General features: G+C 40.2%; 1 protein-coding gene across 2 annotated transcripts in view; it reads right to left on the reverse strand.

Annotated features, from left to right (window-relative positions):
• Positions 1–14,342, reverse strand: part of chrnb2 (cholinergic receptor, nicotinic, beta 2) — a 42,844-nt gene that overhangs the window by 11,877 nt on the left and 16,625 nt on the right. For both annotated transcript variants that reach the window (XR_005992216.1, XM_041793367.1), the window contains exons 2-5: positions 11,036–11,181; positions 8,213–8,257; positions 6,625–6,734; positions 2,264–3,392 (exon numbers count right to left, since the gene is read on the reverse strand). Coding sequence is in view for 1 of the 2 variants with exons in the window: in XM_041793367.1 (XP_041649301.1) it covers positions 2,264–3,392; positions 6,625–6,734; positions 8,213–8,257; positions 11,036–11,181 (1,430 nt within the window). In the remaining variant the exon portion in view is untranslated. The remainder of the gene's footprint in view (positions 1–2,263; positions 3,393–6,624; positions 6,735–8,212; positions 8,258–11,035; positions 11,182–14,342) is intronic.

A 14,342-nucleotide genomic window follows, 5' to 3' on the forward strand; every position in this document is an offset into this window, starting at 1 on the left:
TTGGTCGACCAGGAGAATTTTTCCTTTACACCGCCATCTTGAAGCGCTCAACCGGAAGTCGAATTATTAGTTTTTTTAATTGATATATTGACATATTTATACCCATTCTAGAAACACTTAAATTTCCCAGCCAACTTATACGTATCATCAAACAACTGTGTGTTAGCTTTTTAAGTATGCAAATTAGCATCTTTCCTGCCGATTTCAACACAGACTTCAGCACTGGATTACTTTTTTAATCAATGGGACCTACTAAGAAGTTTGGGAGAACTTTTCACAGCCCATCTTGGCGGATAAAGAGGTTAGAGCCATGTGAAATCTGAGGATAACTTTACCTATGACGCAGCTGCAGACATGATGGAGTCCCCTCTCCTCCGAGGGGGATAGTTGAAGGTAAAATTACAGTACCGTACCGAGAGCCCCATACCGAATCGGTTTGGTACGAATACACATACCTTTACACGCCTACTATGTATTAATCGTTCTGTATGCATTCAAGGCCATCCACAATCCCCCCCCCCCCCATCTCTCTGATCTCCTCCACATAGCCACCTCCTCCCGCTCCCTCAGATCCTCCTCCTCCATCCACCTCACCGTGCCCTCTGCCCATCTCGAGCATTGACTCTCTCCCTCCCTTCAAATCTCGACTCAAAACCCACCTGTTCAGGATTGCCTACTCTTTGTAATTTCTTTGTCCCATTTTATACTGTGTTTGCTTTTATCCATTGTTTTTACTGTACTTGTTTTTATCTGTAAAGTAACCTTGAGTGTTCAGAAAGGCGCTTATAAATAAAATGTATTATTATTATTATTATTATTATTAGAGCTGGGCAATTAATTGAAAAATAATCAAATCTGACATAGAGAGCCTCTAACTGATGTAAACCTGCCTTTTCAATTATTTCAATTTTTTCCCTTTTCTTTGAAGAAATTTGACTTTTTATGAAAACCATTTTTATTTCAGCTGATGTATGTTTTGATTTTAAATATTTCAATAAATAACCATAAATTGTTCATTTGTGCCTATTCCTTTCAGTTGTTTGTTTTAAAATTACACAAATATTTAAAGACCAAACAGAGTCAGAGGTTGGGGATGGAATAATCATTCATTAATCATAACCGAGGCAAAAAGTTCAATTAATCATGATGTAGATTTTTGCCATAATTGCCCAGCCCTACCATGTATCATATCATATTGTTTTATTTTTTGCTACCTTGCAATCCCCAAACCTTGTAGATATATTACTGTGATATACAGATAGGAAATCACCCCAGTATATAAGCTGCAGTCTGTTTTTTGGAGTTTCCTAAGAGGACAAAGGTTTAAATTGTCCTTCTCCGTGATCCTTTACATTTCATAAGGCAAAGTCCACAAGTTGCTGATTCTGTGCAGCTGTCTTTTAGTACCATTTGCTTTTGCCTTATGGATTTTGTGCATACACCAGCTATTGTGTGACAGTGTCAACTGCATGTGCTTACAAAATGACTTTACACTGGTATACAAGTTGTCCCGGATTATAAGCTGCAGCTAACTCTTCAGATGAGAGAAAAAGGTATAAAAAGTGTTGCTTCAATAGATTTTACACTGTTTATTACAGCTGCCACAAGAAAATGTATGGAGGAAAACTAAGAATTAAATAATGCTCTGTTTGTCTGAGATAAATTTTCTCACACAGCTGTTGGTATCCAAAAATCCCAGCAGAGATTAAACTCCCCCCTGCATGTGGCATCAATCATTCAGACTCACCCTAAAACTTTCTTTTTCACAGGTATCTCCCAATGTTTCAAACACAAACAGAAATAAAACTGGATTAACCCAAAGAGTTGGGCCATGTTTGCTTCCTTGAACTACGTGCATGAAAGCAATGTTAAGGTGACAAACTCTGGGGAAAAAAAAAAAAAAAAAAAAAAACTAAAAAAAAAAAAAAAGAGAAAAAACTCTCAGAAAATCAGCAACAAAATCTCACATGAATGTCATATAGCTCTCTACAAACGTGTTTTCAAAAATAACTTTTTGGTGATATTGGAGAAACTTAATCTATTATCTCTACCAAATTACTACATTGCATCTTAACTCAAACCTTTTATTAGAAAATGTTTGGTTCCTTCAATGCAAAAGTAGTCAATAAGCTGATGTATTGGCCATTTTTCTTTAATATAATGCAATCACAGCCAATATTGCTATTATATTTCAAAATCAAGTCTAAATACGATACAATAACTGTTGTGCTGTTAAGGTCTCATACTGATAATAGATACTCACACTCTGATCATCATCCTCACTCTTCATGTGGTTTGCGATGAAGCGTACACCCTCCACAGCCTCCTCGAAGCCTGGGCAGGCTTGAGCCAGCAGGGCCTGACTCAGAGCGGGACCTCCTGCTCCTGCCTTCCCTCTCGGCACGTTTCCAGATCCCCCTTCCCTGCCCTCCCTCACCCTGTTCAGTCCATCCATGGACCCCCCTCCTGCTCCTCCCAGATCTCCTCCAAACTGCTTAACCGACGCTCTGTTCACATAGCAGGTGCACGGATCACTGTCCTCCTTGCTGAACAGCCCTGTAGACGCTCCCCCTCCATTACCGCCTGCACCGCCCAACCCGAGCCCCACCATCAGGGCCCCCGCCTCTCCGCTACGCCCTCCCTCCTTCTGTTCCTGGGCCCTCCTTCTTTGGCGTAGCCGCTGGCGCTCGCAGCTGTTCCTTGGCTGTCGCATGAAGAGAAGAGCAGGAAGCTTGTTGAGGAACACCAGCTTCACCCATGGCGGCATCGTGTGTGTGGTGGGCGAGCGATGATGCACGTTGAGCACGCACACGCTGGTGACGATGGAGAAAGTGACGAGGACCATGGTGAACATCAGGTACTTCCCCACCAGAGGGACATCCAAGGAGGTGGGTGGGACGATCTTGGAGATCAGCAGCAGGAACACAGTGAGTGCTAGCAGCACGGAGATGCACAGGGTCATCTTCTCCCCGCAGTCAGAGGGCAGGTAGAAAACCAGGATCGCTAGCGATGTGATGAGCACGCACGGGATGATGAGGTTGATGGTGTAAAAAAGAGGTTTCCTGCGTATGATGAAGTCATACGTGATATCCACGTAGGCTGGGTCGGCCGGGTTCTCGTTCCGTCTGCCTGGAAGGGCGATGATGTCCCACTCGCCACTTGGCGTGAAGTCGTCCATGCTGGCCACGTCAGCCCGCAACACCAGGTCAATCTCAGTGCGGTCGTAGGTCCAGGAGCGGAAGCGTAGCGTGCAGTTCTGCTGGTCAAAGGGGAAGTGTTTGACCTCGATCTTACAGGCTGACTTATAGATGGCCGGGGGCAGCCAGAAGATGCTCCCATCATAGGACACCACAGCATTTGAGTAAAATGACACCTCGTACACGCCATCAGCACTAAAAGAGAGGAGAGAGGAAGAAGAAGAGGAGGAAGAGAAAAGAAAGTTGAAGGGTCAGACATAGAAGATCTAGTTATAAAAAAACAATATTGTAAATGAGAAGTCTAATGAGAGGCCTCATTTCCCCTGAGTCTAATGACTAACCAAACATGACGCATCTCATTATGCAACACGGGTTTATTACAGAGCTCCAGGACACACACAGAAGTGAATGTAGAGAGAGTGAAGCCTTGAAGCGTTTTACAGCAGCAGGATCACACACTCACACTCACTTCTAAAAACACAATACGCAGCAGAAACGTGCAGACAAGGCAGGAAACCCATCTCTCAGGTCAAACCGGGTTGAGTCAGACGAGCTCAAATTAGACATCTGAGTTAGAAGTCAGCTGACAACATTAACCATGCAGATTGAATTTCCATTTCACTCCAGATTATGACTAGAGAACCAATTATTGATTGCTAATGCTGTGAAATGCGACTTATTCAATTCCTAAATTTTGACGGATTAACCCTCCTGCTCAGAGAAATGGCTACTTTCCTGCTAATCTAGCCTCAAAATCAGCCAGAGACTTTTAAATTAAAGATCATCCTCCTGTTTGTAAGACCTTTAGGATATGGCCTGTGGACCTGGGGCTTGTGGAATTAACATGATCATGTTCTTTGGAGCTCTGTGGGTCAGGGATCTTCTAATCTTTAGTAAAATAAAGACACAGGCAGGGAAAGAGGAGAAGGCCAGATGAACAGATCACTGCACTCTGATGAGCTGATTTACATACTGTAGGCTGACACTCTAGTTTCCATTACATTGAGTAGAGTGGTCTGCACCATGCTTACCTCCCTCTGACATGCTAATTATAATTAAAAACTAATGTGAGAAATTTCTTGTGATTACATTGAACATAAAAATTAATTAAATTGCTATTTAAATGCAAGCATGGCATTCATGTACCCTATTGGTCATTTTAACTGCATTACCTTAAGCAGCACATTGGTTAGCAATGGAGCAATGAATGAAACAAACAAAGAACCAAAAAATAATTCATTGGAATTAATCAGTGGTATTAGTATCAAAATGTAGTTAGGGTGCTTTGAAATTTTTAGGTACTTTCATGGGAATTTAACTGGAAATTTGGAAGGGGAATTTACATCAAAGTTTTTCTGAATTTTCATGGAATTTTCAGTTAAACTGTTTGGAAGGAATTTTATTGGGAAATTTTCTATAATTCACCATGTAATTTTAAGGAAATAATTTTGTAAATATTTTGGATGCTGATTTGAAAGTTTGGTTAGAATTAGCTTTAAAATTCTGGGGAATATGCTTGAAAACTTTCAGTAATTTCCATAGAATTTTTGGTGAAGAAAAAAAAAATCTTTACACTTTTTAAGAAAGTTGTATAGAAACGTTTGGGGAATATTTAAAGACATTTTGGGGTTATTTCAAGGGATTTCTAAGAAATGTTCACTGATTTTAATGGATATCTGTCTTGGAAATTTTAGGGAATTTATGTGATTGTTTTTTATTTTTGTAAATCTGATAAATTTCAAGGAAATTTTCCAACTCTTGTTGTCCATCATCAGAATAAAAAAAATGTACTACAAGTAGGGGTGTGACAAGATCTCGTGCCACAAGATCATGGAGATTTAAACGTCACGAGATTTCTCGTTGAGGTGAGAATCATCTCGCAAGATCAATATTGCGCAGACACCCGGAGCAGCAGCTCACCTGACAGAAAACAATACCAAACTGGAAATGATAAAAGATCACAAAGATGCCCTTCAAAGTACTTCCAAAATAATCTCAATGCTTTATTATTATTATTGTAATTGTAGTAATGAGTACATAGTGTAGTAAATTGAAGATGTGGTAGACTATTGAAACGAAAGGTTTGATTTGAAGAGCATTAAAATGTACAGTTTGAGTCAGAATTAGAAAAGACAAACTGTGTTTAAGCATTGATAGCCTATTCAGTACAACAGGAGTTAGTTTAAACATTTCTGAATAGACCTAAATGCTTCGCAAATATGACTCTTAGCCGTAAAAAGGACATATTATCTACGCATGTATTTTTTCCAAAATAAGAGTCTCGTCACACCCCTAACTACAAGTAAAGAAAAACGTCTTTATTTTTTACATTGTACAGTAAGATAAGCCTATTATCCTCTTATGCAGAGATAATTTTTGGATTAAAACTACTTCCTGTTCAAAGATTGGACTTCAGTTTTAAACTTATCAGCTCCTGCTGATCCCAAATAAGTGGGAGAAACTAAAAATGAATTCCAAACAAAGGCTCAGGTCTCAGGAGGTAAATTCATTTGTCACATGTAGTGTATCACTCTTCCTGTGTCACACTAGCCTCTTCTGTTGTTCTCTAGCCCTGCCTTTTAAGCTTTAGAATAGTTTTTGGTCAGCCTGTCTAAACCTACCTGTCTCACTGTCAGTTACTGGCCGACTGACTTAATTCTGTGAGATAATCTACATTTGGGTATCTCCTTCCTGCCTGTGCCGCACCATTGTGACAGTTTCTTTGTACCTTTTTGTGCCTGATGGCGAGTTGAAGGTAAAAAAAGCCTGCAAAGGATCAGTTTTTGAATAGAGAGCTCTAGAGAAATGTTTGTCCCTGGAGCCCCCTTATGGATTCATTCTAGTCTACACTGAAGATAGCCAGCTGCACATTTTATAGTAGAGTTATTCAAATTATCCTGAAGTCATTAATAAGAATGAAATAGCAAAAATAGTCATGAGGACAGACTCTAAATTAAACCACAAAGACAGCTGTTTATGAAGTATGTATGAAGAAACTCATTTCAAATCACCCATAAGAAAGAAAAGACGTGTTTGAACATGTGTGCAAATGCAGTTAACATTATACATACACTGTATATGTGTATGTGCTGATCTATGTGCATATGTGGAGTGCAGATGACTCCATCTTTGAAGTGTCTCATGAGACCTGGAGGTACTGTATAGTAACATAGCATGAGTGATGTGAGCAGATTTCAGCAGACACATTCAGTCATGTGTGGCTGCCTGCATGTATAATCTCTGGCCTTTAATTGATGTTCTCATTTAGAGGGGCTGACATGGTGGCAGCTGATTCAAACCACCTGAGAGTTTGCTTTAAAACATTATTTGTTTAATATGAGCATTGAATGCACTTTATGTGCATGCATGCATGCATGGATATATGCGTCTTATGAGGTGAGGACAGGAGGGCAAGCGAGTGACTCACTTGTTGTAGAGAACCACGTCAGGCAGCCAGATGTGTTTTGAGGGCAGCCTGACCTTCAGCATTCCATCAAACTCCTCAGGGACCCAAGTCAGACGGTAGTCCTGCCACTCCTGAGGGCCAATAGAAAAAAAATGCTTAGTCACTCATCTACCATTCACACAGCAGCAGGAGGAAGACATCTACACAGAAGGTCTGTCTATCCATCTTTGTCTTTGTCTGTTTGTCTGTCAGTGGTCAATATGATCAGTCAGGATCTATGATAGCCAAGTGGACATCCTGTGCCATCTGTCCTTCAACACTTACATCATCAAAGAGAGAGGGAAAGCATTCATGTTGGCCCTGACTGTGGATTATCAAACCAATCATCATAATTAAAAGTGCATCAATAAAGACGTTGTCCTCCAGTGTGTTTGCGTGTCCTCTGTGTAACCTTTGTTAAAGACAGCTTTATCTTGTCCTCTTTGTAATGGGTCAGTCATTGACAGCAGCTTGGTCTGCTTCCTTTATGTTATGGCCATGTTACTGCACATGCTAGGTCATCTGCAGTAGCAGTGATTCATTGTGATCATTACAGCATGTCTCAGCTCAGGACAACTGTCCTTGGCTCCCATACTTCCCCTTCTGAGGGATCCATAAGGGGCTGATGGTCATTCTACGCTCTGTTACATGTCATAAATCTTACCTTGTTTAGCTGCAAGTGTGTGTGTGAAAGAATGACTGAATACACACTGCTACCCTAACACTGCTATGACTAAACCATTAAATCTATGTGACATCCACTCATCATTCGTTTTGTATACCTCTACATTTACATCCAAATTGAACATATGCCTGTGTGATTTGTTCTAACACCTGCTCTCAAAGGCAACCACATATGCTCAATGTGTGTGTAGGCGGATACGGTTGTGTACCTATTGTGTATAGATGTGCACACCTACATGTTCTGCTATGTTATAGAGCTCAGGTGGATGAGTATGATAAGTCATTTATGTATAAAGGAGGGTCACAGCCCAGTCAGAGTCACATTATTCAGAGGTTATTGAAGGTCTCACGCAAAATCACAAGCAGCCTAATTCACAAACAGAGGAACAGGTGTTCAGGGATCATTAGTAACCTCTTTTAAGGTGCTAAAAAACACCTTAGGGCTTATAAATCCCAACCCACTTCTCATATTTCTCCTGTCAGATTTTGTCTTTTCAGGGACGTGTATTATTTTGATGTCTCTCTCAGTGTATGACACTTCACCAGTCATGTCACATCTACGAGCTGTTGCTCTACAAGAGCAGAGGCAGGATTAAACTCTCTGCCAGCCACAACCAGTGAAACATATGGAATATCGCAGGGATACATCCATTCCCCTCCACTAACCAAAGCACTTCTCTGTATGGTCTACTGGTTTAAAAAACCCTGACCCACGATTATATAATGTATATCAGTGAGCTAACATATGCAGTGATGTATGTCACTTCTATGTTCTTTGCTGTTAGCTTCCACTTCCATGCTTAAATGGGCTAATCTTCATTTTCTCGGCTTGGCAGAATGTTACTGTGATTAGATGGTAGTAAGAGAGTAGGGCCGTACGTCTTACCTGTGTTAGCCATACGTTGGTCGTCATCACCTGCTCTCTTTCATGCTGCAGAAAAGGAAGAAATGTACATTAAAAAAATGATTTATTATAGCATTGTTAAAGGATTTGAGAGATGGTTGTTTTTAAGTTGTTTAAAATTTAAGCAGCAAAGCAGAGATTTCCAGACTTTTAGTCCTCACAGACTGACTACTTTGTGCTTAAAATAGGTTTATGTTGGTCGTGTTTATTATTTGAGCATCGTCAAAGGAGAATTTCTGTGACTTCTGAACAGAAAAAAATTTTTATCTGTAAGCAAACTGCACAAATGCAGTAAGGTGAAGCATGACTTTTGTGCAGTTTTGAGCAGAACTGACAGACATACCTAAGCTGAAGGGTCTTTCCTCTTTTTCCCTAATTCTTTAACCTTTAAAGTGTATCCTAAGGGCAGGAGTTTTAGGTCAGAACTACAGTTCAATTTTTGACAGTTGAGAAGAATGTTTTATTGTGTTATTTTAAGCACTTTGTCAGGACTGTCTCAGTAAACCACCTTGCTGTTAAACCTGTTTAATTAGAAAAAAAGTTTTTGATGATAAAGCATAAAATAATGAGAAAGTATACATTTTACAAATAATGTATGTGTAATCCAAGGAAGTCTGTCTGTCACACCTTTACGGGCCAATCAGAGCAACAAAACACATGACATAGCCGCTACCAAGCTGCGCCCCTACCAAGGACTAAACTCCAAAGGGAACTACGTAACGTGAACCATGGCGACTATAGACATGTCACTATATGATTTTTGTCATTTTGAAAAGAAAACAACTCACTGCTGTTCTTTGTTCTTCTTTTAACGAAGAAATTATGTCAAGTTCTGATAAAACTGGCACTCTAGCAGCATCTCTTCCGCCAGAAAGTACTGCCCCTCGTCGCTGATTGGTCCTGTCACTTTCTAACCGGGCCCAAATGGTTCAGACGGGAGCTTTGCAAGATGGATTTGCCGGTGAGAAACATGGAAACGGGCGTATCCATCTGCTACGCAAGGTTAAGGTAAATAACCATGTTTAGCAAACTCCATACCCACATCTTTAAGGGTTTTGTGGGGAAAAAAAAAACAGAAATAAAAGCACAAGTCTACAAGTGTGTCTGTACAATTCTGAATGCAAGATTAAAAATAAATCTAAGGGCCAGTTTTCATTAAACTTAGGAGAAAGGCACATTTTTTGCCAAGGCTAAACATATAACCTTTTTTTTTTTCTTTTAAAGGTTTATTTTGGGCATTTTTTTTGCCTTTATTTGATAGAGGAGGATAGTGAATAGAGTCAGACACAGGGACGAGAGCGGGGGGAGAGACACACGGTAAAGGGCCTCTGGCCTGATTCAAACCCGGACTGTCTGCGCACATGGGGCGCTCTTTAAACTACTCAGTCACCCCATACCCTCGCCCCCCATATTACTTTTTATCTTAATTACAAAGAACATTAGCAGCCCTGACTTGCAAACTAGCATTTTTTTAACCCCTGGAGCAAAAAGTCTGTGGAATATTCTTTAATCATGTTGTCAAATAATTCTACTTCTCTCTATCACTCAATCATCTTTGCACATGCAAAACTGGTATGAAAGCTTTTCAAAAATGCAAGTCAAGTATATGATGTTTGCATTTTGTAAAAATATAATTGCACAGGTCTGTCTCTATATGTCAGCACTGCAATTGACTGGTAACCAGTCCAGGGTATGCCCTGCCTCTCACCCAGTGACAGCTGGGATAGGCTCTAGCCCCCCGTGACCCTGAACGGGTTAAGCGGTATATAAAATGGATGAACGGATAATTGCACAGCTGTGAAAACGACTCTTGAACTAAACTGAGCATAAAACTTAAACTTTCATATCAATTTCTGGGAATAAATTGTATTACAAAGTAGAGCTACATGATTTGGTAATAATGTGTGATCGTGATTATACTGGATAATATTGCAGTTATGACAGAATACACAAATGGTATCATTATGAGTCTATTTGCTTGGTTATTAAGGAAAATGCAAGAATAATGAGAGTTTTAAAATGTGTATTTCTCAACTCAAAACATGCAGTTATTAAGTAGCATAGAAAATTACAAAACCTTAAGTTTTTTACAGTACCGCTTTCCAGATAACTTAATATTAAAAAAAGGTACCTCTAGAAAGTGCAATAGTGGCCCTATTGTTACCTCAAAGACCTTTCTGCAGGCATTTTTGTAAACCTTTCAAGTACTACTTACTTAATACAAAAATAAGTACAGCCCTTTATGCAATTATGTAATTGCACAGCCTGACATCACCACTGCGATTATATTAATTGTGCAGCAGTACTATAAAATTTGACATATGCAGATTTGAGTAACTTATAGCCTAAAATAATTTAATGGTCTTGGCACAGATTTTCCCTCTCAGCAAGCCCTCTCAGTCAAAATGTGGTATTACTAGATCTTAACATTTCCTCCACTACTGCTTTTTTTTGTCTGCCTTTAATAAAGACATGCTCTGCATAGATTTCCATGAAACTTGAACAGCTCATGCCTAGGGTGATGAACAGACTGACACTAGGTTTCCTGGGATTTACAGCACTAGACAGCTTAATTTTTCAGCTCCAACCATGAGACTTGAATAAAAATCCCTGTAGCAGAGAAAAAGGTCTATTGAAGTATTTTTTCTTTAATTCTCCATAGAGAGCAGACTATCAGTAAGCATTAGTATGGGCCTTAACTCTTACAAAACCCTAAAATTGAAGTTTTTTACATTTGTAGTGAAAATAAATGGGGTTTATCCTCATGCTGTGAAAGGTGCATACAGTCAAAATGTTTGCACTCACCACACTGATGAGCTGTGCTAACGACACCATGAGCTGCACAGTGACCAGCTCAGAGCCATTAGTCGCAGGACGGATCAGTTTGTTGTAATGTGCCGGGTTCAGGAGATGCTCAACCAACCGCTCCTCTGTGTCTGCTCCGAGGCCGCCTGCAACAAGAACACATTATGATCATCATCTTCTGCCTCTATGGTGAGCGGAACACGATGCTGCCATCTGTGTCACTCTTGGCATTTTTAAGTATTTTAATTCAATCGGATATGTCATGAAAAGCACAAGAGCGGGGGAGTCTGCATTTTGCTAACACTATCTGGCACTGGCCATGCACGACCAGAATGTTGTGTTTCAACTGTATTTTATCAGTATAATATTAAATAGCTACTTTGCATGAATCCAAAAAAAAAAGGAACAAAGAGACATTTGTGAGCAACTGCAGATGCATTGGGCTGAAAGACTCAAGTTAACAGGGGGACTTGTGAGAATGTGACTCCTGGAGGGAGGGACCAGCCTTCCCTTGAGAAATAATGAGTGCCCCTGGCAATTATGAAGACAATATTTATGCAGTACACACTAATAAGGATACTGGTTTGTATTTCTGTGCATAAACTTCTATATTTCTTATGCGATGATGCTCTATTGAAACTGTCAACCAGGATGTTAACCATTGCTGCTTGTGCAGTTTGAGGGGTATTTTGATTGGTACATCACGGGATGCATATAGGACAAAATCTTGCTCGAACTGATTTTCATACAAGAATGATGACTGCTGTGGGGGCATTCAATTCTTGTGGGGGCACAGTCATTCGCTGGAGGTGCAAAAAAAACTAAAACCGCTGTTTCTGCACAAATTTGGTGAAGTCGTGTTTTTCAGGGACACACCAAAACTACTATTTTGTGGAATATTAGGACAGGGACCTCAAATACTCATATTTCAAATCCCAGAGTCCTGGAAAGGAGTCTGGCTTTTTCGAGGCAGGATCCTCGGCCGCACTTAAAATGCGGAGGTGTGGTTAGTCTACATAATGTACAGGTACATCTAAAAAAAATTCGATTACCATGGAAAGTTCAATATTTTTTGTCACTCATTTCAGAAAGTGAAACCCATACAGTCATGGATGAAATTACAAATGTTTTTGGTATACACATGTTAATTTCCTTTATGTGCATTGGAACAACACAAAAACACAGAAGAAAAAAGACAAAATTTACATAATTTTACACAAACCAGACAAATGGGCCGGACAAAATTGTTGGCTCCCTTTTAAAACTGTGGGTAAATCTTTTTTTTTGTTGGTTTGTTTTTTTTCAAGCATGTGATGCTCATTTAAACTCACCTGTGGCAGTAAAAGGTGCTGGCAATCTAGGAACCACACCTGAAGCCAGTTAGAATGTCTTAAAGTTGACTCAACCTTTGTGTTGTGTGCCTGTGTGTGTCACACCGAACATGGAGAAGAGAAAGAAGAGCCCAGAATTGTCTGAGGACTTAAGAAGCAAAATTTTGTAAAAATATGAACAGTCTCAAGGTTACAAGACCATCTCCAGAGATCTTGAAATCCCTTTGTCCACTGTGTGTAATATAATCAAAAAGTTTATGACCCATGGAACTGTGGCTAATCACCCTGGATGTGGACGGAAGAGAAAAACTGACAAAAGAATGCAACGCAGGATAGTTTCAATGGTGGACAAACATCCTCAGTCAACTTCCACACAAATTCAGGCTGTCCTGCAGACTCAGGGTGCAAAAGTGTCAGCTCGGGCCATACGTCGTCATCTGAATGAGATGAAGTGCTATGGCAGGAGACCAAGGAGATCCCCACTGCTGACAAAGAGACATAAAAAAGCCAGACTGGAGTTTGCAAAAATGTACCTGAGTAAGCCTCAATCCTTCTGCGAGAACATTTTGTGGACAGATGAGATTAAGGTAGAGCTTTTTGGAAAAGCAAGTCATTCCACTGTTTACAGAAAATGGAATGAGGCTTACAAAGAAAAGAACACAGTACCTACAGTCAGACATGGTGGAGGTTCAAAGATGTTTTGGGGTTGTTTTGCTGCCTCTGGCACTGGGTGCCTTGACTGCAAGGAATCATGAAATCTGGAGACTATCAAAGATTTTGGGCCACAATGTAGGGCCTGGTGTCAGAAAGCTGGGTCTGCGTCAGAGGTCATGGGTGTTCCAGCAGGACAATGACCCCAAACATACCTCAAAAAGCACCAAGAAATGGTTGGAGACAAAGTGCTGGAGGGTTCTGAAGTGGCCAGCAATGAGTCCAGATCTAAATCCCATTGAACATCTATAGAGAGATCTTAAAACTGCTGTTGCAAGAAGGCACCCTTCAAATCTGAGAGACCTGGAGCAGTTTGCAAAAGAAGAGTGGTCCAAAAATCCAATTTAGCTTGTTGATGGTTACAGGAAGATATTGGTTTCAGTTATTTTTTCCCAAGGGTGTGCAACCAAATATTAAATTGAGGGTGCCAACAATTTTGTCCAGCCCATTTTTTGAGTTTTGTGGTAAATTATGTAAATTTTGTCCTTTTTTTGCTTCAGATTTTTTGTGTTGCTCCAATGCACATAACTGAAATTAACATGTGTTTACCAAAAATATTTGTAATTGCAACAATTTCTGGGAGAAATATTGTGTTTTCTGGAAATATTCCAGGGGTGCCAATACTTTCGTCCATGACTGTATATTATATGGACTCTTTACACATAGAGTGAAATATTTCAAGCCTTTATTTCTTGAAATGTTGATGATTATGGCTTACAGATAATAAAAACCAAAAATTCAGTGTCTCAGAAAATTTGAATATTGTGAAAAAGTTCAATATTGTAAAGTCACGGTGTCACACCTAAACAGCTAACTAACTCCAAACACCTGCAAAGGTTTCCTGAGCCTTTAAATGGTCTCTCAGTCTGGGTCAGCAGGGTACACAATCACGGGGAAGACTGCAGACTTGACAGATGTCCAGAACACAGTCACTGACACCCTCCACAAGGAGGGTAAGCCATAAAAGGTCATTGCTAAAGAAGCTGGTTGTTCACAGGGTGCTGTATCCAAGCATATTCATAGAAAGTTGAGTGGAGGGGAAAAGTGTGGTAGGAAAAGGTGCATCAGCATAAGGGACAATCGCAGCCTTGAGAGGACTGTCAAGCAAAATCCATTTAAGAATTTGGGGAAGCTTCACAAGGAGTGGACTGAGGCTGGAGTCAGCGCATCAAGAGCCACTATGCACAGATGAATCCTAGACATGGGCTACAAATGTGGCATTCCTCGTGTCAATCCACTCCTGAACCAGAGACGATGTCAGAAGT

This window comes from Cheilinus undulatus, linkage group 8, assembly GCF_018320785.1.
Source record: "Cheilinus undulatus linkage group 8, ASM1832078v1, whole genome shotgun sequence".
NCBI lineage: Eukaryota > Metazoa > Chordata > Actinopteri > Labriformes > Labridae > Cheilinus > Cheilinus undulatus.